Raw genomic sequence first — 25,275 nt, forward strand, 5'->3', positions numbered from 1 at the left:
AATCCATTTTGAAATTTAACTTTTTAAAGTTGATTTTATTTTAGGCATGATTTCACATAGATATTTAAAAACTAACGCGGTGAACACGACAATATGCAGTAATACAGCGACAGACGTGCTGGTGGATACGCCAACCGACTTTTATAGCAAACATTCTAGTAAACTAAAATTATCCATATCAGATAATACCGACGATAATAAAATTATGTATTATATATATATTGACAATGGCTCTTGATACTTAATAGCTTTATGATACAACAGAAATCCATATCGCCACGAATATCTATAAATACTAGATCATATTATTATAATCTAACCAATAATGAAAATCCACTATGTTATTATTTTTATATTATAAAATTAGTTAAGAAATATTGATTTGTACATTTAATTACGTAAAATATTCAAAATCGCAAAAAATTGTAAAAACATTAAAAAATGCAATAAATTGCAACATAAAATTAAATAGAAAAACTGTAATTAATATAAATCATATACATATTTGATCAGATTTGATTTATCTTAAATGCAAAAAAAGTTGCAATATAAATTAAATCCGATCTTTATCTACTCATAAATCATATGCTTTTTATTAAATTTAATATGAAAAAAAAAGAAATTGATAGCATTAGTTAGATGAAACAATCAATTAAAATGAATGTGATAGTCTATAAACTTTAAACCTAATTATTCCTCGAATTAATAGTATTTGGTTAACTTTTGAATAATCTATTTTAATGTTTTTGTTTTTAGATTATAACACAAATTTTACTCAATTGGCATACATTTAATGTAAAAAAAAAAAAAAAAATGTTTTTTGTGTGTGTGTGTTTTTTTTTTTAATGTTTGTCAATTAATCACTCCCTCATTTCTATCGCCTTATGGTCACCACCATAAAGTCGGCAATTTTTTGGACACCCCCCTAAATTTTTATCTTAAATCCACCCCTATCGGTACTACCTAAACTGAATCTCATAAACTATAGAAAATATTATACAACACTCTTCATCGCGTAAATATTATAATTTTCGTTGTTTAATGTGATATGTGAACTGAGCATATTTTACTGATAATAATAGCTTAATATGCTCAGCTATAGCTCTATAGCACCTATAAAATATTATTTATTTTAATTTATTATTTGTTGTGACAATAATAGCTGTATAGTTAATTAGTATAATAACTAATTGTATTAAATTAATCGTGATTTTATTTTAATTGTATTACTAGAATTTACTGTAATGGCTATTAAGTATAAGATACTTTATTGATCTAACAGTATATATTTTTAATATGTTTTTTTTTTTTTTTTGTATTATAGACGAAGACCTAGGCACTAAATACTTTAATGATGAGTTTCGACAGTTAATAATGCAATTTATTATAGTTTATTTAATTATTTTGTTTAAGACTCGAAAGCACATTTAACATACTTAATCGTAACAAAAATAGTTTACTAAAATAAAACGTAAGCTTGAACTTACAATTCGTTCATAATAACTATACTGGTCACTGTATACAACAAATAATATTATAACACATTGAAAACAGCCAATGAACGGACTTACAATATCTCATTATATATTAATAGTATACATTATTTATATCAATCTCACATCCCGGGCCTTTGTTTATAAACTATATCAGTATAATACTTTAATCATGGGTTAAGTTCATTAATTTGTGTCAGTCAAAAAATAATAATAATATATGCTGTACCTAGTGTACCTAATATACACTCTTATTTCGATAAAAATATTTAATTAAATATATATTTTTAATGAATAAAAAATAAAATGCTTATTAATTAATAAAGTGATCGAGATATTTATAGAATTAAATACAATAATATGTACCTTCTATGGTTATGTTTAGTTGTTGGTGTATTTAGTTTAAAGCCTTTTAAAAAAATAATATACTTATCATTTTAATTTTTAATATACCACAATCGTTGTCTAATAAAATATAAATATATAATGGTTAATTTTATCTAATAGTAAAATTAAAGTACCAAACAAATTATAAGGTAGGTGTATAATTTTTCTAGGAGCTATATGCAAAAGTTGTATATTTTATCTAAAAATTTAGGTATAACTATAGTTATACTATGTATTCATATAAATATAGACCAAACTAATTACTAACCATAAAAACTAATTACAAAAAATTTATAATTTTTTTTTTTTTAATTTCAAAAATGATTTACACAAAATAATTAATACAAAAATAATTTGATTTTCAAATAAAAATAGGTCCAAAATTGAAGATAGTATTAAAAAGTACAGTAGAACCTCGATTAACCGGGGTAATGATGTGGAGAGTGTCACACGGATAAATGAAAATCGCGGTTAATCGAGACTTTTTATAATAATGCAATTTTTTATTTATTATAGTTAGAAATACATAGGTACAATTTTATAATAATGAAATTTTAAAAATTTTGATTCAATTGTAATTAGAAATATACATAAGAAGACGTATACATACAATAATGTATATATATATCCATAATATTCTATACAACAAGTTATTAAGGCTTAAAATATGAAGTTATCGTCAAAAATGTCAATAATACGATTGTCGATATCGAGTATTATATTTAAAAATTTTCGGAAGAGTGGGCACGGTTAATCGCAAACACGGGTATTCGAGGTTCTACTGTATTAAAATACTTTCCAAATACTGCATTTCAAAAATATTATTTAACTATTTCAATACATTTACTCAAATACATAACAAAAGTTGAGTACCAACCTACCTATAATAATATAATGTACATACAATTGGAATGATAATATGCGCTCTATAAATAATTATAATAAATTGATATCATCACGATTACACACTTTGTATTTACGTATAATCGTAGTATAATCAGCTTCGTTACATTTTTAAATACGGCCAAGTACATAAAGTATTTGAAGGTATTCAAAATTATGAAGTTTAACAATATTATTTTTTTCCGTGTTTATAATATCTAAATAAGTACCTAATTATACATTTTTTTTTTTTTTTTTTAATGATAATATAGCATTACTTAATTATTACATAAGGTCATTGTACATATTATACCATGTATCAATGTACATGTACCTAGGATCTTGTAAAGTATTTGAATAAAATAAATGTATTTAAATAAAGATAATCAAATACTTTGTTTTACTAAAAACAGTAGATACATAGCTTATATTTCAAATAATTAAATTAAATAATTTTGAACAAATAAAATTAATACAAAAGTATATTAACAAACGGTAATCATTCAAAATATTTGAAATTTTGTACGAGCATAATAATATTAGTTCTAATAACGACAAAAAAAGCAATTTTTTACGTGAAAATTTTATGATAAGAAGATTGGCAACGTATCGTATTTATGGATTTCCATTGTCATTCAACAATAATCGCAATTATGTTCCTAAAAAGGTAAATTATATAATAATTATTAATTCCCTGATAGTAAACTCTCCTAAGTCTATTTAGTAGGTACTATCTATAGGGCATATAAAACCCACCCAAGTATGAAGTAATTGAATAAATCTAAACACATTTTTTTAAACTATTTCATGAAGTAAAATAAAACATATTATTGTAGGTACAAAAACATTTGTCACTTTGTATTACATAATATTTTTAAATAACACTGTAATAATTGAATCATATTTAATATTTATTGACCAAACGACTTTATAATTTATTTATCAATACGCAAATCATAGCATCATAACATAATTACAATTAATAACAGTAGCTTTCCTTTTTTTCTTTTTTTTTTTGTTTAATAATCATTCTAATAATTTTATTACAACTACTAAATTACAAGGAAATTAATTATCAAACAATTAAACATACGACTATCGTGGAATTTTTATATGGCGATGCTTCACATTAAACATAATAGTAATTATAAAATATAAATAATAATAGTAGATACACCTATATCATATTATTGTGTTCCAAGTGCGCTATTATCGTTAAAATGTCTGTGCAAATTATACAATGCACATGTTATATCTAATCATTAACCATACGCAATAGCTGTATGTTAATGTTAATAAAAGATAATGTTTATGTGTGTGTGACGCGTGTATAATATGTCTGTAACTGTAAGCCAAGTCAATCACTCTTGTGGTTCTAAAATTCAGTACGTAGATCATCCTACATCCTAGGAGTGTACCTCGATACCGATTTATTACATTTTGTATTTTAAAGAGAAGCTCACGTAGGAATTTGTTGGCTCATTGTAAACGAATATTTTGTTTGCCATTGAAGATAACAAAAAATAAAATATTTATTATGCTTGGAAAAATTGGACATCATTTTAGACCTGTATTTTATAATCAGTCAAAACTATTCATATATGTAGCTTACATTTAACGAAGTAATGACAGTATAAATTTACTGGCATTAATTAATTTGTCACGGGCAACGCCGCGCAGGATCAGCTGTAATTATGTTATAAATATATCTACTGTATAGGGAGATTCATCAATCATCAAGCTTGCTTATCACCTTTTTCTTCTTCAATAATTAAATTATTGAAACGGTACGCAATGCATTAATATAATCAATATTTGTTTTAAAAAAAAATTCTACATTACAAGTTTTTGTGACTATATTTCAGACTTCAAACAATAAGTATATTATTGTAATTTTTGTATCAATTTTTGTATGTTTTTAGTGCCTATTTAGTATTTAAAAGTTCAAATATTGTCTATTGAAAAGGTAAAAAGAGAATACATTCTCTATTAATACAAGTTGGTAAAAAATTCGAGTAAATTAAATTAAATGCTAATATCTATGTTATAATTTGATATTTTATGAATCGTATATAATGTCTTTATAATGTTTTAAAATTTATAACATAACTCATAAATCTACTTCATTTTAATGTAATGAAAAAGTATATCATAAACTATATTGTTTTATATACAAATATACAATTTCAAAAGGAGGAAAGTAGGTAGATAAGTCTGTTGTTCAGTAGGTGACAGATGTTTAAGTATTAAGTCACTGTAATTATGACGTGTTAAATTTGAATCATATAAGAAAAACGGTTATGAGCAAAGACAGTCTGTCGTCCAAGTATATTTTATGATATATTTATAAGACTATTGAAGTAATTTATTTTACGGTAAGTTGAAATTATTTTTTCCAAAAACATTACATTTAAAAATATCATTGTCTGTTTAAAATACATTAAAAGTTTCAAATACCCACGAATAATATCTTTACATTATAATAAAATAATTAAAACCATTATTCTTTGTTTAAATATTTAATTTTTAATTTTTTCCAATTTCGAACCTGAAATGTAAGGACAAAATCGTCTTTATGTGTTTTTATTAGTTATAATAACAAAAAACAAGAACTTTGATTTAAAATGTTTCAAATTTTTTAACTCAGTAAAATTTACAAAATATCAAAAGAATACAAAAAAAAACTTAAAATTTCTATAAAAAACTATAAATGTTATCACACGGATAATATCAATATTTAATAAAAACTTCAAGTAACTAAAGCTAAGTCTAAACAAATAACAAAATCGATTTTATCAAATACTGATTTTGAGTAAAAATTTTCGTTTTTCCCAATTTTTTTTCATTTATCCTGATTATTTTGAAAAGTTAAATTTTCTACAACCTCCCCCCTTAAAAAGAGTACTAAATAAGTTCAATCTGTTAACTGAAATCACCTTCAAAGTTGGAAATCGGAATATTTATACGGCTCCAAAAGGTGACAAGTGATTGCAGACAAAAAAAATAGGTAGGTACATCATTGTAAAATTATTACAGTCTTTTAGAATCTATAAAATTCGGATAGTATAAAAAGACGACGACATGAGTCATGATTGTCAGATGCTAATTTTGTTTCATTTACTTCGAAGCAGTGGTGTGCCGAAGAAAACTTTTTGAGCCAATTACATCAAGACCAAAATGTGTTGGTGGGTAAGTGGGTATCGGGTAATGAATTTAGTGTGATAAAAAGTTTTTAATAATAATATTTACTGTATTAAATACAAAAAATATGTGGGTGCATGAGTGGTTTAATAATAGTTTGCCTCCTCAGGTCTGAAAATTATTCAGCATGCTACTTTAGTGTTTACTTATATGTTGTTTAAGATACAACGCAATTTTATTATATACATTTTTTATAAAGGAAAATACATATAGTCCTGTAGTGTGGATTAGAGGTTACAAAGTAAGTTGTTGGTGGTTTAGTGTGTTATATATATTTTTAGGTTTAATGTAGAAACACCTAAGAATGGTACATTATATTAATTTATAAAAAAATATGTTCTATTTTTATACCTGCAGTGATTAGTTTTCTGCAATCAGTGATTGCACTGATTAAATATAGTTTATTATATTACAAGTAAATATTGGCTGAAATTATTGAACATTTAATAATTATAACACGATGTTTAAGCTAAAATCCATAAAATTATTTGTACTACATAATAGATATTTATTAATAACGAATAACTATTAAAGTTAAATACAAAACATATCTATTAACTGATTAGATGACATGTTGTGCAATGAGATCATCGATATATTTTTAAACAGATAATTCCGTTAATTTATTAACAGTTACTAATTACTCATAGTGCTCAATTTAAGTAATTACTTATAGAACCATAGTTAATTTTTACACAATTATTGTTTACATAGTCCCTCGAGGTTTATTATATCGCTAGACATGTTTTTATAGCGCACTAATTTGTAAATAATTTAAACAATTTATAAAATAGTCAAGTTCTCAATTCGGTCATATACTTATATATTGACATAAACCTATGGAATATAAATTACAACAAAAAATAAATCAGTAATTCATTCTGCTGTATAGTAGATCTGTAGATTTCGATACTCCAATGAACCTAATGGACAAAATTTTAAACGAGCAAAAAAAAACTATCGAAAAGGAAGCATTTGTCAATAACCAAATATTGCAATATTTAAGTGATAAAATCAATAAATGATCATTTATATAGGGTGATCCAAAAAAATTGCATGTTATAATTTCAAATTTCAATAGAAGTTACCGAATTATCGACTATGTTTTGATAAATCAAAAATTCATCAATTAAATGATAGGTACAAATATTTTTTTCATCATCTGGTTGTAGATATAATGCCAAGCTCATAAAATTTGCTTTCAGTTGTCCTTGTAGCTTCAAACTAAGTTTCTCAGTTCTAAATAAATAAAAAAAAAACAAACAAACATTTCATTAAATTTTAAAGTTTGTTCAAACCGCCGAGTGATTGATTAAGCCATCCATTAAAACTAAAAAATAAAAGCATCTAAAATTCTCGTTAGGGTCTTGTAATAAATCATTATTGTCTTTATATGCTAACATTGTTTTTTCTTTCTATATCTAGGTGTTTTAAATTTATTTGACACTTTAAAATCTGTTATAAGTATTTCAGCGTTCAATTTAACAGTATTGAATCCTATTTCTCTTTTTTTTTAAAAAAACTTGATAAGTCTATGTAATAATTCTGAAAAAATATCCAAGTTAACACCCGGATCTTGTAGACTTACTATATTGATTTAACACAATATAGTGTACCAAATACACAATTTCATAAGAAATACCAACGTACTTATTTAAGCAATTAATGAATTTGTTTTACTTCTAATAAGTAGATCATAGTGTTTGATATTTCTGATATTTTATCTAACCGTCTAAGGTCTAAGAGATCAATATTTTTTTTAACTTGAAACCATATTGCTTTTATACTATCATATTTACTTTCCTATCAGCTATCTTGTTTCTGGCTATTTTTTTACTGTCCAATTATGCAATATTTAGAAAATACGTGTTGATGGACATATTGAATATGATGAGTGTGCAGATTTTCTTCCAAATAAAACAATTAACAAGCCGATACATAATTTTGAAAAAGCAACTCGTTTTCTGAGATATTAATAAAAATAATATAATTATATACATTGTGTCGTTTATATTTCATTATTGAAAACCATTCACCATTTTAGTAGCTGTAGACTGTAAAGATAAAATGATGGTCAAAAATCAAAATCAAATAGCAAAATAAAATTAATTTTGTTAAACTATAAATAAGTTATGAATTAATGACTGAATGCATTGTTACACTTTACTGGTATTCCACGATTTTTAATTAAAATAATAATCATGCTCGCCTAGTCACCTTGCTTTGCATATTTTTATTTATAAATATAAGAAATAAAATATTTGTAAATAAACATTTATATTTGTATCTAACCATAATGGCTAACGGCGTGTAATCGGTTGCTTTTTTTTTAAGCACAGCAGTGAATATCAGTGCATTATAAAGTCAGCATATAATACAAATAGGCAATAGCTACAATATTCAATTTTAAATCAATGATAAAACATTATACTCGATAAAAAATGATTCTAATCGGAGACGGTCTACAAATTATTCGTCAAAATTTTATATTCAAAACTTCATAAAAAATACATGCATCGTTAGGTACGCTAAGCGTTTTTTTTTTTTTGTAAGAAAAACTTACAGAAACCTTGTATTATTGAATTTTTAAGCTTTTTACTGACAAAAAAAAAAATTGTGTCAAAGTTAAATAAAAACTAAAAAAATTTTAAATGTTTATTAATAGCTCAATAAGTTCATTTTTTTCATATCTATAAGATTATAAAATTCCAATTTAGTTTGTAATTTATTTCAAGTCTACATGAACATTCCTTTAGGTGTATTTTTAGTTTTACACCTAGTTGTTACCATAATCTGACGTACTTATTATTGAATTTTAAATCAGTGAAAAATGTTGACGTTATTTATTATGTGTACACCGGGTATAATATTATGTATATCCATAACAGTTTACGAATGATTGATGCGAACACTAAACGTGACAACATGTTATTATAATTTTATTTTAAAGCAAAATGAAAAAGTTGCACCTGTTGCCAATTGGCAGTTGTGACTCGTAACTGTGTGTTACGGCGCGTTGGTTTGGTGAATCTTTAGTTTCTGTAATGGTTTATGTCAAAACCACTATTAGTGATTAATTTCCATTGTACGTAGTGGACTTGCTCTGCGATTTGAAATTATAGCTATCTCCAACATGACCTAACTCGTAAAGTCGTACATAAATAAGTATAGGTACATCACCCGATTTGACCCATTTTCAATGTTTTGTCCTCACGGTACGTTATACATTACGTCTAGCCGAAAATCGTTCAAATTTAAATTTTAAACTCGTTTAGTATAATAGTATATAGGTAATTTTATTTATTACACCGTATATGCCATATAATATGGTGTTGGTACTTTCATAAAATATGAATATTACACAACCCAACTGTATGATAGGTACATATAATATATTAATATCTTATAAGTACCTAACCTATTCGTGCTTACTATTTATAATTTACACCCCGACGAATAGATCATGGACATCACATGAATAAATATCAAATAACATAGACAACTATAAATGTAGTTGTATCTATTGGTTTTATTTAAACAATTTTTATCGTTCGGATATAAATGATATAATTATTTTTACAAGAAAATTATTTACATCGGCAATATTATGTAGATACTTATAAAGGCAATAGCTAACGCTTGATGAATTCAAAAATAATAGATAATAAATCAACAACAAAGTGTTGTATTATTAACATAATCATATAATTTTAATAATAAAATAATTCTATTAAAATTGCAAGTATTGCGACGTATCAGTCAAACCTAAATTATAAATGAATCGACAGTTGAATTCGTTTTCACTGACAGAAATTATATACCGATAAAGATAATTTTAATTTGATGCGAATTCAAATTAACGGGAAATACATTAAATGAAATTATCAAGAAAGAAAAAAATTGAATATTAAAACCAGCTTTGAGAGATTACCTATATTATAGTCTTTAGTCGTTTCACAATATTGCTATTTGGACAATAGACTTTTATATTATAATGTATAGTGTATACAGTTAGGTCAATAATTTTAACGTAATTGGTTTCAAAATAGATAAATCAGAATAATGTGTCCTAGCAAAATTGTTTCGATAACAACATATGCTTACGTACAAATACTTGATTTTAATAATCGTACATAATACAGACGACTAATTTTTAGATAATATTATTTATTCTGTGGACCGAATTGTATAAATATTTCTATACGTCTTATACTCTTGTGTTGCTCGCCGGCAGCCGTCCTATTAATGCCCGTTGTAGGATTGTATTACTAGACTGTAATAAAATAATAATAATGTTATAATGAGTTTCACTGTAGTTACTTATTTGAATATTGGGAATCAATGTTATTAAAAAACGCATATTATTTTTTGTGAAATTAAGGAACACCCAAGTAAAAGACTAACACAAACAACCTCATAAAAACATATTTTGTTGTGGTGCCCATGCTTAATATTATGTAGGTGTTATATTATTGTATGCATAATGGATGAATTTTGAATTTCAATTTTTTTTCGACTTTTTTCTCTTTCTGCTGCTGAAATAGAGTTTCGACTGTCTAGTATCATGATTCATGACATAATCTTATAATATGTCAATCATACAACTAAACACGTACTCACGTATTACGTATAATACATGTATTATATTATATATTATATCGCATGCAGGGTATTTACATATGCTTACGTATGCTGTTTAGTGATTAATAGCAAACCAATAGGACAGTTTAATTATTAGATATTTTAATTTTAGGTATCTACATACAATACTAACGGGTATAATTTTTTCGGTACATCTGAATTAAATTCCAAAGTCGCTTAAAAGGGTCATATCAAAATCAATTTTACAAGGGTGGCAAAAGATACAATTTTTTCCTTATCCGACCACGAAAATATAGCCTAATATACAGTATTAAAAAATATCAAAAATAAAATTCAACCCCTACACTTATTACTTTATTAGCTACTATCTAACTACCTATTATTTATACCATTGATTTTAGAATATAGTAAAATATATTAAAATATATTCTAAAACCAATGTTAATACTGATCGGCGCCACTGAATTGGCATATATATATTAAACATTTAATGTTTACCTATTACATTATAATATACTGTAGGTATTCTTACGTTTTATTATGTACTATTAAATATTATCTATGTTTAATAATTTATTTTTTCGAAGATTTAATTTTTAACTTTTTTAAGATAGAAATGAGTACCCATTCTTAACTTATAATATTTACAATAAAATAATAGATTTTATTTTTTTTTTAAGCATTTCAAATTTTGAAAAACTGAAATAATTAAACATAAAATAACGAATTTTTCTAGTATTTAATAATTTAATGAAAATTAAAAATTATTGATCACAGTTTTGAAACATTTCACCATTTTGTAAGTTTACCTAACTATTGTTTCTATCATATCCACACTAACTTATAAAATAGCATTTAAAAAATATTTAGACTAATTTTAAGCTATTTATAAAATTATAGGCACTACAAACCTAAGTATTCACACCATTATTGAATGTGAATCATAAAAACCTACATAACAGGTTGTAGGTATATCGATTGGATTTTATCGTTGTCATATTGTAACTGTGTTTAAGAGTGTTAAAACGAACGGTAAATAAGTTCATCCTATTTAAACGGTTTAACTACCTATTTTAAATAATCATCGTAAATGGCTATGGGTAACGGTAGGTATTCTGAGAAATTTGCTGACCGAAACGATTTCTGAGATATCTTATTTCGATTGGCCATACCGATAAAATCGTCAATTTGGATTGTCTATAATTTCATTACCTTTTTAAGCTCAATAACTTAAATGTAAAAATAACTACAAGTAATAAGTAATAAGTAGCTAATAGCTATTAAAAACAAAATATTATACGTATGGGCGTATATCTAAATCGATTAAATCTCGCATTCATATGAAATGAAACGTAAAACGTTCCGTCAACGTTTATAAGACACCATAATATAAAGCATTTATAAATAATATAAGCTAAAAAAAGAGAGGTCAAGGAGGGAGATATATCTCCCTAATCTTCCCCTGTAAGTATGCCACAGACTCAATGATATTGTTTAATTATTATTAATTTATGTATACGAGTATGGCAGCATACCTAATTTGTTACTATTACTTTTACTTGTGTTATATCTCTCCCAACTTTACTGCTTATATAATCAGATTGTAGATATGTGAGAACTTAATAATTTTTTAAACTCGTAATATTTGTATTAATCTCCATATATCCTAACACGAGCGACGCATAAGGAGGCAGATGAATAATTTTTAACTGTAAATGTTTAATTAATCATTGTAATATTGTTCTTTTTGATAAAATAAGAACAATAATAATAATCCGCACGATTCGTTAACGCGCAACGACTTTACGAACAGCCGTCATCGAATTCCTAGGCAGTCTCGACAAAGGATCAACGTCAGCAATGACATAATGATGAACAATAATTATTGTGAATAATTGTAGACGAGTAGGTACAGAGAGACGGTTTGCCGGCGGCGGGCCAAAAACGGCTTGAACGTTTTTCAAAGAAATAAATTCGACGAGAATGCCGTGGGGAGGGGGAAACCGGGTTTGAAACCGTATCGCCGCGAGACAACTGGAGGATGTGGAGGTAGAATCAAAAATCCATCCGGCGCGGCGTACAGATCGCGAACGTCGGAACGTGCTCGTGATAAGGCCGGGCCGGGTCACGCGCACGCGCGCGGCGTCGCGTCTCGGCAACAGCAGCAGCAGCGCAGCAGCAGGCAGCAGCTGGCGCGGTGTGAAAAACACGCACCGCCGAACACGACAACGGGAGAGACGTTCGCGCGCATGCGCACAACCGCCACAACAAGCGCGCACAGTGCACGACGGTACTACGGCTACGGCGGTGTACTCGGTGTCTCGGTGTAGTAGTCGCGTTTTGAACCGTTCGCAACACATGTTTTATTTTTCCCCGTTCGAAATGTGTCGTAGATAGCAATAATATAACATTATAAATTCTAACAAAAAATCGGTTGTGTTGTTTCTCCTTCTTGCTCTATCTCTCACTCGCTCTCTCTCTCTCTCTCTCTCTCTCCCTCCCTCTATCTCCCACTCCCTCCCTCACACCCGCCCGTCCATTCCGTTTAATTTGTTATTCCTTTTCGCTAGTTATTATTCAATTATTTGTTATTATTCACGTTCGGCGTTCCATTCGTCGTCGTCCGCCGTCGTTACCGTTTTCTTCCGATAGCAGTAGTCCGCCGCCACCGCCGCCGCCGTACGCCCGCACGCCGCCGGTCAATGAACACACCACCCTCCTACCGCCCCCACCTCGTTTGAGCGCGCGCGTTTCGTATTTTTTATTTTTCTCGCTGTTAGGTGTTTTTTTTTTTTTTTTTTGTTCGATTTCTCCTCGGCCCGGATACTCTGTTTTTTTAGCGCGAGCCGCCCGACCGTCCGCGCACTTGTCTGTCTCTGTGTGTTTGTTTGTGTGTGTGTGTGTGTGTCTCCTGTCCGTAATCATTATTGTGTCCGCGTGCGTGTGCCCACATAGTAATATTTTTCAATAACGCGCACACGCTCTTATTACGTACGTACACGGTTAATGATTGCTGTTGATTAAATCATCATTATTGTCGTTATTATATCGGTTATAATAATTCATATATGACACTCTCTCTCGTCCTGTTCCTCACACTCCGGTTCCGCCGGTCGCCGTCGACTCACGCGCTCGTCTCTCGCGTCGTTGTCGTCGTCGGCGTCGCCGTCTTCGCAGCAGTCGCGTTGTTCGGAGTAGCCGTGCTAGCGAGGCAACACGAACTCCGCCTGCTGACCGGTGGTTTAGCGACGGAACCGCTGGAACCTTTTGACCGAATAAGGCTGGTCGACGACTCGTCGGACGACTCCACCACATCTTCGGACTTCGAGTTATCGGACGTCGACGACGATCAGACGGCATAAGGCACCATTTTCGCCCGCCCTGTGCGCCCCCTTCCCCGACTAACACGGTGACGTGACCATGTGCTAGTGCTCTCCTCGTCGAATCGTACCCAATTGTCTATTGCCAGACTCCGACTGAATTTAATACCGATTCGCTTGAAATGTCCGTCAAAGACGGTCCTATCGTCAAGATGGATGTGGACTGCCCGTCAAACCTGAAGAGATCCAACAGTGCGCCGATGATCAATGACATGAATGCTTCCATCACCGGATCACCGTGTGCTACCCTGTCTAGGTAATACTACATGCAGGCGGCAGCCCTAGTCGTTATCGTCGATGTCTTTCGATTTTATTATTTGCCATTCTTACGACATATGCCTAACCTAATTAATTGTTTACGTGGATATTTTGAATTTTCAGTACCTAGCATTGTTGATTAATTTTATGTTTTAATCCTGGTTTGGGTTTGGAACAATAATATTATTTTAGTCCAACTATATCAGGTGTATTAAATGTAACTATGTTAATCATTCCAACAAATAAGAAACCATTAAATATGATTTAAAATTAGCTATGAATGTAATGCTAAACAATGTTAATATAACGATTATACTAAATTGGATTCTATTTTGTTTCAGAGAAAATACATGTAACATATTTTTACGAAATGTACAACCACGCTTCCGTAGATTTAGCACAAGTGGAAGTCCTCATAATGTAATGCCAAATGTAAGTCACTAATGGTTCCGCAGTCGACATAATATGCACTTATCTTTGTCTTTAGCTTTCTAGGCAGTCTTTTAAATTTATATTTAACAATTTCAGTGAATGTATATATTGTATTATATATTTTACACATAACAATCACTTACAAAATTATTTATTTTTTTTAAAAGAACACCAGATTTTAGCTTAATTAAATGATATTGATGTAAACTCGATATCATTTTTAAATAGTCTGGAAAATGATTTGTGTATATTAAGTTCCCATTTTTGATTTTAATACGGTCTTCATTAAGTTATAAATGTTATAATACATTTACTGGTCTAGTTATATGGGTTGAAACAAAACTATTCTCTTATAAAATCATCTTTTTATATTTACTCGATATATATACATCAAAACTATTCAGTACCAATAGAAAACAATTTATTAAATAGAATTATGTTAAATACATTTGACTTCCAATCCTAAAAAGTAGTAAAATATTAAAATAAATAATTTTATTTCAGACTTCACCAAAATTAGTTCATAGAGTTAATCAGCTGCGACAGGAGGAAACTGTTGATTTGATTAATAGAGAAGTGGCCCATGAAAGAGAAATACACTCAGCAATGCAAATATCACAGTCATGGGAAGATTTATCTATTATGATTGATTCACCAACAAAGGTAATCTAATAATTTATTCTAACATATTTATTATATGATTTAATAGTTCTGTGTTATGATTTATGTTTACTGTTATATGATATGATTCTTTCAATAAAAATTAAATTTTGGCTATGCTCAGTAAAGACGTAATATATTATATCCTTGTACTAATGAAAACATTTAACAACCAATTAATATCTATTAAAATGATTTTACATGATGTTTGTATATTGATGCTTAAGATATGAATTATTTTTAAATAATACCATACCCTAAAAACATCAGTTAATATTTTTATTTACATTTTTTTAATGTTAAAATTTGTATAGTTAATTAAAAACATAAAGTTATATTAACCATATAAAATATTTTTATTTTTATAGGCTGATGAAGGACAGTTTGGTAAACAACCTGGTGGAATGTATGGTAGATCTAATGTATATGATCCATTGCATTTAAATTTTTCAATGACTTCTGCTCCATCATCGCCATCGCCAACCAGATCATTGAGACATTGTGTATCACCATCACTCTTTAAACCTAATTTATCGCCTAGTCCTACTCGTAAAACTTTTACATCAGGGTAATTATTTCTTAAATATTTGTTTTAAAACTTAATGTTATAACAATAAGTACCCAAATTATCATTTAGATTGTAGCTACTTAAACCAAAAAGCTAACAAAAGTATTGTTTTTTTTTTTTTTTTTGTCGTTCATGTTAACTACAATTTTAATAATATTCTTATAATTGTTTACATTTTTATAAACATAAAAAATGTTAAATGGATAGATCTTACCTAAACCATAAAAGTATGGTTTCCCTGCAGTATCCAGGTGCAGCGTCTAGACTGCATTTATATTGTTTTCTCTGTAGCATCAAACATTGTAAATTTTATCCCATTCTTTTAGTTTAATTTTACAAAATTGAATCATAATCATTACGATCGTTGTTTTTTACACGTATTTGATCTCTTACTTTTTTGGATATACTTAGCCAAATATTATCCTTAAAAAAATTATCTTAGTGCTTTTTGTGGGCACTATCAGAAATAACTTTATTTTTTCCACAAATAAAATCAAAGCCTTGTCTTCAGTTGAGAAAAACAAACATTTTTTAATTGATGTGTTGACACTAAACATCTAGACTCGACACTGATCCAGACTAGTAATGACAAATGACGCTGAATGCCGCATCAAATGTGAGTAGAGAAATTAGTCGTACACAAAATATATATAATCTTGGATTTCTGCGTCTGGACACTGCGGGAAAATCGCACCTTAATGTTTATTATAAAATGTAAGAAATTGTTAAGTTTTACATCAAAATTTATCATAATAAAGTTAATAAAGTACTAGATATTTTTCCTTTGCAAAGAAAATTGAAAAATCATAGATATATTTTTAATTATAAACCATAAACTGAATGAATTTTTGGCCAGGAGTAGATTTTAAATTAATGTTTAGATAACCGTTAAGATTGATAGGTATTTAATTGTTATAGTAACAGATTTCAATAAATAGTGTTGTACGTTATTGATCAGAAAAAAAAGTTTTATTCATCCCAAAAACATATTTATGTTAAAAAAATTATTATAACTTATGGCTATAGTTGCTCCAGTTTATAAATATTGAATACGTTCAATATTTTATGCATAATATATTATTTTACTAACAAGTTTTAGATTTGATAATTCTTTACATAGTTTATGTTTTAGACGAAGCTTGAGTCCAATTTCAATGCGTCCTAGCACTTTAGGACCTGTTAAAAGGAAATGTGACATGGACGACTATGAACCGATTCCAAAGAAATGGGGATTACTGATTACCAATAATAGGTTTGTCATTTCATTTTTATTCTACTTATTTATTAACAAAATTATTTTGCATCATAATGTAAAATGCATTTTACACAGTCAATACTATAGGCCATCATTATACATAGAATTTATTTAAATTTAAAATAATTTCTCTTCTTGTATGTTTATCCTTATTACACTGGTATATATAAAATACAGTGTGTGTTATATGTAATGTACAGTTTACATGTTATTTAAAAATTTTAATGTTGATTGTTGTGATCTGATAAAATATTTGATATTAATAATGTTAATGTTTTTTTATATTATAATTTAATTTTTAGTTATTTAATTGACACTTGTCTCATTTAATTTAACTAAATAATATCTACAGGTACACAATTAATTTTATTTATTCATTATGTAATTATAAAAATATTATTAATATTGAGTTAATCTGTATTTATAAAATAATAACATGTAATATAAAAAAATTAAATGATATTATATATTTTGATTTAAATCTTGGGAATTTGTTTTGATGAAATGTAATACTTATGCTGAGTTGCACGAACAATCACTAAACAATTTATTGAATCAATTGTAAGTTAATGGTCCCTTAAACATGATTTAGTGACCCGTGATCGGTCCATTAAATTAATCAATTTTTTGTGCAACCTGGCATTAGTATAATAATTTAAAAATAATATATATTGTTTGCTAAATGATAATAACCTTTATTGTTTAATTAAATTCTTAAAAAATCAACATTATATATTGGTTATCTGTAAAAGTGATTCTAAATAGAAAGCTAAATATTAATACATAATATTATGTAAAAGTGATTCAAAATAGAAAGCCAAATATTAATATATATATAATAGACAAAAAAAAAATGTATTTATCATTAGTGCTTATTACGCTAGCATATTAATTAACTTTGTTTATCGTTTAATAACTATGTTTTTTAATATATTTTAGACCTGAACCAATGCAAGTGACCGGTATTGTTCCTACAACAATGAATGCAACTTTAGTTACAGATTCCATATGTAGTAGCAGTGGTGATTCTTCAAACAGTAACCATTCGTTTTCCTTCAGACCATTGCAATCTCTAATGGATGAATCAAAAAGTAATTCCCAATAACTAAAATATTTTCATATAAATTATAATTTCACATTTTATGTTGATTATTATAATTTTGATTATTATTATTATTTTATTATTATTACAGTAACAATAATTATTACTATTATTATTTTTACAATTATTACTATCATTACTATTATTTTTATCATGACTCAATTTTACAAATGTCTTAACCAATTTAAAATAATATTGTTTTTGACTAGTCCCATGTATATAAACTAGCATTTAATTAATAATGGTTTTAACAAAATTACATTACTTTACTAGTGTCGATATGGAATTTTGTTTAAATCAAATTAATATAAAATGCTAAACTTTTAGTTTTTTAATATTTTATTTTGTATTTCTTAAAACTACCTCTATCATATATCATTATTCATTATTATGGCTTGGTTAATCATATCCTAAAATATGCTAAGTTAAACATTATAAAAATCATGATTTTATGTTACAAACATTCATGTTGAAATACTGTTATTGAAAAATATTGTTGACTAGTCCAATGTATATAAGTTATCATTTAATTAATGTTGATTTTAACAAAATTACATTGTTCTACCGATCTAAATTTGGAATTTTGTTGAAATCTATTTAATGTATAATGTTTAGTTTTTACTATTTTTTTTTTTTTTTTTACTTTTTTAACTACGTCTATTATAGATGGGTTAATTACATTCTAAAATAAGCTAAATTAAGCTTTATAAAAGTTATGATTTTATGTTACAACCATCTTAACATATTAAAATACTGTTATTAAAAATTTTTTTAACTAGAACAATGTATGTAAGATATCATTTAATTAATGTTGATTTCAACAAAATTACATTATTTTATTGATCTAAATTTGGAGTTCTGTTAAAATCTTATTAATATGTAATTTTTTATTTTTTAAAACTGCCTCTATTATAGCTAGGTTAATAATATCTTAAAACATGCTAAGTTAAGCGTTGAATTTTTTTTTTTTAATTCAATTGGTATATTATCTTTTTTGTTTTCTAATGTTTTTTTTATAACAAAAAAATATGAATTGTTAAAGCAAGACTGAAATACCGTATTAAAATTGATATTGTATATTTGTGTATGGTCTTTAATGTGTATTTTAGTTATGAAAAATCATTAAAACTAAAAATTCAAATACTAGCTAATTAAAAAAAAAAAATTATACTATTTTGCTAGTGAGAATTAAATAAAACATAAATTATATATATAAAACTATACTAGTATTATTTACCTTCAAAAACATTATTTATGATAATTTTTATTTTTATAATCAGTCTTATCTTGGAATGCTATAGCAGCTCATATAATCTTATATATATATATATATATATAAAATAAACAATAATCCAAAACAATACTTTATTGTGTTCCTTACTCTTTAGTTGTTATGTTTTGTTTTTGTGAAACCTATAATTCTATAATCATGTCTTTTTTGCATTATAGTATTGAACATGTACAATCTGCATTCTACAGTGTTTAGTCAAAAGTAAAAATTATATAATTTTTATATATTTTTTAAATTGTGTTTAGCATATGTTGTTATGTAAACACAATTAAGGATTTAAATCTTAATTTATTATTTATCTTGTTCCTTACTATTAGCAAAAATTTCATATTGTTTTCATTTTATGATGAAATATTTAAAAGTTTCATAATCTCTGAGTTTTAATTATGAGTGCTGATTTTAATTTTTTTTGAAATTTCATGATTTTATATCAATTAATATATTTTTTTAACTTCCTTTCTTTAAATAAAATAGCTTTTAATTTATGTAACAAAATTAAAACAATTATTTTATTAGTTTATGAAAAAGAAAATGTCAACATATACATGCTGCCCACTAAATGAATTTAACATAGAGAAAATTCAAGTCACCGATCTCATATAAATAAAAGATTCATTATTTAAATTAAAGTAATCCAAAGACAACTGATGTAATGAAGATCATAAATATAATCAAATTGAGGAATTTTAACAGTGAATAGTTTTATACTGCTTGACAAAATAAAACACAATATAAAGCTTATATGTCGTATATACTAGTCATCTGTAATAATCTATTTCTGTGAACAGTCATCTCTGTAGGATAGTCACTTCTAAATAGTTGTCATTACTTCAAATTTTTTAGATGACGGTTGTATAGAATTTTCACTGTATTATGTAATATGAATTATAAAGTAATATGTTTATGATTGGTCAATTATAAGTTTTAGTTTTTAGCATAGTTAATATTTTAGTTTTAATTGTTTTATTATTTGGGTATCATGGTTTTAAACTTGCGTTCACTAATTACTTCAACCATATATACATATTATTATTTTTTTGAGAGGAGTTCTAAAACATGGGTAATAGATACTCTGGTCTTAAATTTTCTATCATATTCTTTTTAATTGCTGTCTTCAATGAATTCAAGTAAAATTTATAATTTTTGTATTGCAAACTTAATTTTATATAAATTTGTTTATTAAAAAATAATATTTTTTTTTAAATTTTTATTGAACACTTTTTCTTCTAGAACCACCAATCTATGTGTAATTGATAGAAAAGTTTCTGTAAAAATTTTGTTTGTATTTGTATTAAACTTGATTACAAATCTAATGATAAATATCTGTTATTAAATAATAAATGTTTTTGATTAATTACCATCTTAAGTGACAACCACTGACAGCCGTAGGATTAAGTAAATTTGTCTTTGGCTCAGCCAGTGGTTTAATACTGTGAAAGTAAATAGATAACTATTTCATAGGTTCATTTCATCATTCATACTCTTTTGACAATTAAGTATTTATATTTTAAGTATTACACAATTATAAGGTATCCTTTTTGAATAATTTTTAAATATTATGTTTATTAAATTAACATAATATATAAATATAAAACCTGTTAAAATATGTATTATTTATAAATTATTCATTGAGAAATAAAATATGCTAAGCGTGTAATACATAAATGCACTGTACCAATATCTGTGCAAATTAAAATTGATCCCTAACTTCACCTTCACTATCACTACAAAACTACTATAATGTTTAATAATATTAACCATTCAATACTATGTAATAATTTTTGTTATTAAAACAGATGCACCAATAAAAATTATCAAATATTTTACTAAGTATATACCTATACAAATCAGTTTTACTTACATCAATAATTCTTAAAATAACTTACTTGATGAAAAAGCAGTTTTGTATGTGTTAAATAAAATTAATTTTTTTTAATTTTTGTCTTAGTGAATTATTTAAAAAAAAAAATCCTTTGGCATAACAGTACCTAGATTAATGTACCTTTGTGCAATGAATAGGTAATAATCATGACTTGTGGAACCAATATTGGTTTGAACGGGATATGGATTGAGAAAAACAGATCAATTGTTTTGTTCAATGTATTGGATTTTGCTAATATCATAATGTTTTGTTGCACATTGTAATATAATTTTTTATTTATAGAAACACAGTTTTGAAAATTTTTTTTTGAATTCTTGATTAATACGAACTATGCTATAATATGTTATATTGATAGTATAAAACAATTTTAAATTTTCCTCAGTTAATTATAGATGTACAATTTCAACTTCCTACATAGCTGTGACTATTTGATCACCTTATAATAATAGATCTGCTCATAATTTTTTTTTTTTTTTATATGTTTTTGATAGTATGCCCAGCAATATAATTGAATATATTCTACTAATTCTATAGCTGAATACCTAAAAAAACTTAATAATTATCAATTTTCATTTCACATAAGTTGTTATCAGATTTTATAATACCTTTTTTCTGAACAGAAATCTAAAATATCTCCTCTAAGAGTTACAAAATATAACAATTTCCATACAGTTATATTTTTGTAAATTATGATTTTCTTAATAGTTTTTTTAAACTAAATACAATTCCGATTATTATTAGAACCTCTTCTTGAACGAATACAACAATAAAAATTGTTTCAGATGATCTTGAGGCTGTTTGTAAGTAAAAATATATTTTAGGAGACTACAAGACTTAACAAGGCGCATAAAACAATTTTCAAAGTACTCATTATGGTCACTATAAATTGTATTAAAGACATTTTTAAAAGAACTTCTGCAGAGGAGGGGCCAATGGGTATTCCACTGCACCCAATGAGATATTTTAACAAACGACAAAAAAAGGCCATTTTATAAGTTATATGAAGAGTACTAATTCAAGTGTACATTAGATAACAAGTTCAAACTGCAAAAATGAAATTAATGCAAATAGAAAAAAATGAGTACCAATATTATAGTTACTTTATTTTTGTGCTTACATAAACATAATATATTAATAAGAGAAAAGTGTTACAATTAAGTTATATTTAATAAGTTACCTATTACACCTCAGAATTAATGCTAGAAATAATATTTTAAAAGATCTTTTAGAAAATGTCCTTAAAAATTTAGCTTATACTTATACTTCCATTCTTACATTGTATACGGGATGTTAGAATCGATGTCTACAATATTAAAATAGTTATAATATGAGAAATGAAGCTTATCGACTGGCGTGTATGTGTTTGTATTAGACTATAATACTACATAAATTATATATAATATACCATGATTATAGAATAGACAGATAGACAATGGTATAGGGATTTTCGGTGACTAAAATTTTATTTATAATAGCTGCCAATAGGTAGCGTTGTATGAATATTATATTATTAATACTGAGTACTGACGAAGTAGTAATAACATATTTTAGACCGGTTTGGCAATGACAGAAAAGCGATAAAGCTTATAAAATTACTTTATCAGTAGATAAATGATATTATTTTCCGTGCATCGCAGTCATCGCACACTATCTGCATTCACCCTGACGTTGTAAAATTATTATTAATTATTTTTCATATTCTGCGTTATTACGTTGTGTTGTACGCGATCAAAAGTAATTATTTATTTTATTACAGGTAATTTGTTATTTTGCAATGCTAGATTCAGTAAAATCTGCTTTGTAAAAATATTGATACAATTTGCATTATACATAAGATTTGCAAATTTAACAATGACAAATTTTATCCATATCATAGTTTTATAAAATAAATTAAATTATTTGATGTTCAAATTTAAAAATAAATCACCTGTAACATAAATAATACAATTAATGAAATATTATTATTATTTATAAATAAAATAATGCAGTTGTATATTTTAATATTAGATGGAGTACATATTGATTATGTTAAATTTAGAAACTAAATAAATCTGCATTTATGAAAAACGATTGCGAGTAAGATAGACCAAAGTGCATTACATTGGAGTCTGATTTAGAATTAATAAATTAATTGGGAATAATAATAGTAATTGTGATGTTTAGTAGTTCTAAAGAACCGTTGCTCTAAAATTGAAGTAATTAGTCTAAAAAGAACTGTTTAATAGAATCAACACAAAGTTCTGAAAAGAACTATTAATGTGGTCTAACAGAGGACAATTAATACTACTTCCTATTGTTTTATGCAAATAAAATTTTCTTCAGAACAAAAACATTTATTTTATTTTATTAAATATGGTTTAATATTTTTAATTTGATTTGCTAATTTTAGTAGTTAATAATTTTGTTTATTAATATTTTGCAAATTAAGAGTTGTTCAATTATGTACATTTATGATCTATGATTTGTTAATGATTCATCAGTCATTTTAACTATGTTATTATTTTTACGCGCTCAATTGGTTAGTACATTTTTAATAATAGCTTTTATAATTGTTTTCAAAATATTTAAATTTTATTTACTACATTGTTTAACTATTTGATGGTCTTTAAGCCTGACACTGTTTTCAATTAAGTATAATTTTATTATTGATGCAACTGTTTTTATCATTTAAGTTTTATTGACAAATAATTCATTTTACGGCAATTCTGGTTAAATTTTCATACATTTATAACCTAAATATCCTGCAAAAGTGTAAACAGAACAATCTTCAAATAACACCATTATTTATATTTTTCATTAATAAATCCTCATCAGATGATATAGGAGAAAGATAAATTAGAAATACTTTCTGAAGGTCAGAATAAAGACAATGTTAGATGGTAGATCTATTTATTTGATATTTCACGGATCAAATATTATAGGATTTTCATCTTCTATGGTTGCGCCTAATTTGTACCTTTAGATGTATGAAAAATACTGTACTTCTTATAGTCTAATTGTTCTGGCTGTTGATTTTATTATAACCACCCATTTGTTGAAAAATACTAAATAGATTTTCTAATATATCTGATTTAATCTATTAGTCATTAAAAATACAATGTTATGAGCTTTGTCTTCTTTGAAAACAAGAAACAAGGAGGTTGAATTAATTTTCCTTTTAATTTTGAAAATTTGTAAAATATTCTGTAGCTTTTAGAAATTATTAATGCAGTACTAATTCAGTTAATGCACATAGATGTAGTTTTAGCTATATAGAATCTGCTATTAAGACAATTGAATAATGATTGATAAATTAATAAAATCTGCAGTATTTAAGTGTTACTGAGATTGTCCCAGTTTAATATAAAAGTTCGGATCGTTGCTGACATAGAATGACTCAATATTGTGCTGCTAATTTGCTTATTCATTTTTGAAAATTTGGATAATATATTGCATCTGTTTTGACAGACATCTCTCTCTTGATTTTTATCTAACTCCTTATGTTTTATGTCATCAATGAAGAGTATAGGCCTATCTTCAAAACATTTAATGATTTTAAGTACTTTGATTATTTGTGCCTTGATCACATAATATAATTTTGGACACAATCCAACTTTAAATAATTTTAGAACATCTTGTATTAGTTTTTAAATGTTTTGCTTACTCCAGAATGAAAATATACAATTACAGAATTTTCCGCGAGAATAAATACCTCTGGCCATAATTCTAGAACTGTGTGATTATTTTATTTATCCTTCCATATGACCAAGTCCTCAAAACCTTCAATATAATCAAATTCTTTTGAATTCTTTTATATATACATCTCATCAAACAAACAAACACACACTTTCTTATTTATAATCAGATGACTTAAATTTTTGATGACTAAAAATAGTACTAAAC

General features: G+C 26.4%; 1 protein-coding gene across 2 annotated transcripts; it reads left to right on the forward strand.

Annotated features, from left to right (window-relative positions):
- The first annotated feature begins 13,629 nt into the window (after window positions 1–13,629).
- On the forward strand, window positions 13,630–18,294 carry LOC112595352 (protein FAM122A). Of its 2 annotated transcripts, none has more exons than XM_025340508.1 (6): window positions 13,630–14,201; window positions 14,545–14,635; window positions 15,140–15,298; window positions 15,664–15,863; window positions 16,996–17,115; window positions 18,058–18,294. In XM_025340508.1, the coding sequence occupies exons 1-6, from the start codon at window positions 14,068–14,070 to the stop codon at window positions 18,221–18,223; spliced, it is 870 nt and encodes a 289-aa protein (XP_025196293.1). In that variant the 5' UTR covers window positions 13,630–14,067; the 3' UTR covers window positions 18,224–18,294. The 2 variants fall into 2 exon arrangements, with proteins under 2 accessions (XP_025196293.1, XP_025196292.1); XM_025340507.1 differs by having other exon boundaries at window positions 14,068–14,201; window positions 16,984–17,115.
- Window positions 18,295–25,275: the final 6,981 nt, after the last annotated feature.

This window comes from Melanaphis sacchari, unplaced genomic scaffold (assembly GCF_002803265.2).
Source record: "Melanaphis sacchari strain LSU unplaced genomic scaffold, SCAv2.0 Contig26_pilon_pilon, whole genome shotgun sequence".
Lineage (NCBI taxonomy): Eukaryota > Metazoa > Arthropoda > Insecta > Hemiptera > Aphididae > Melanaphis > Melanaphis sacchari.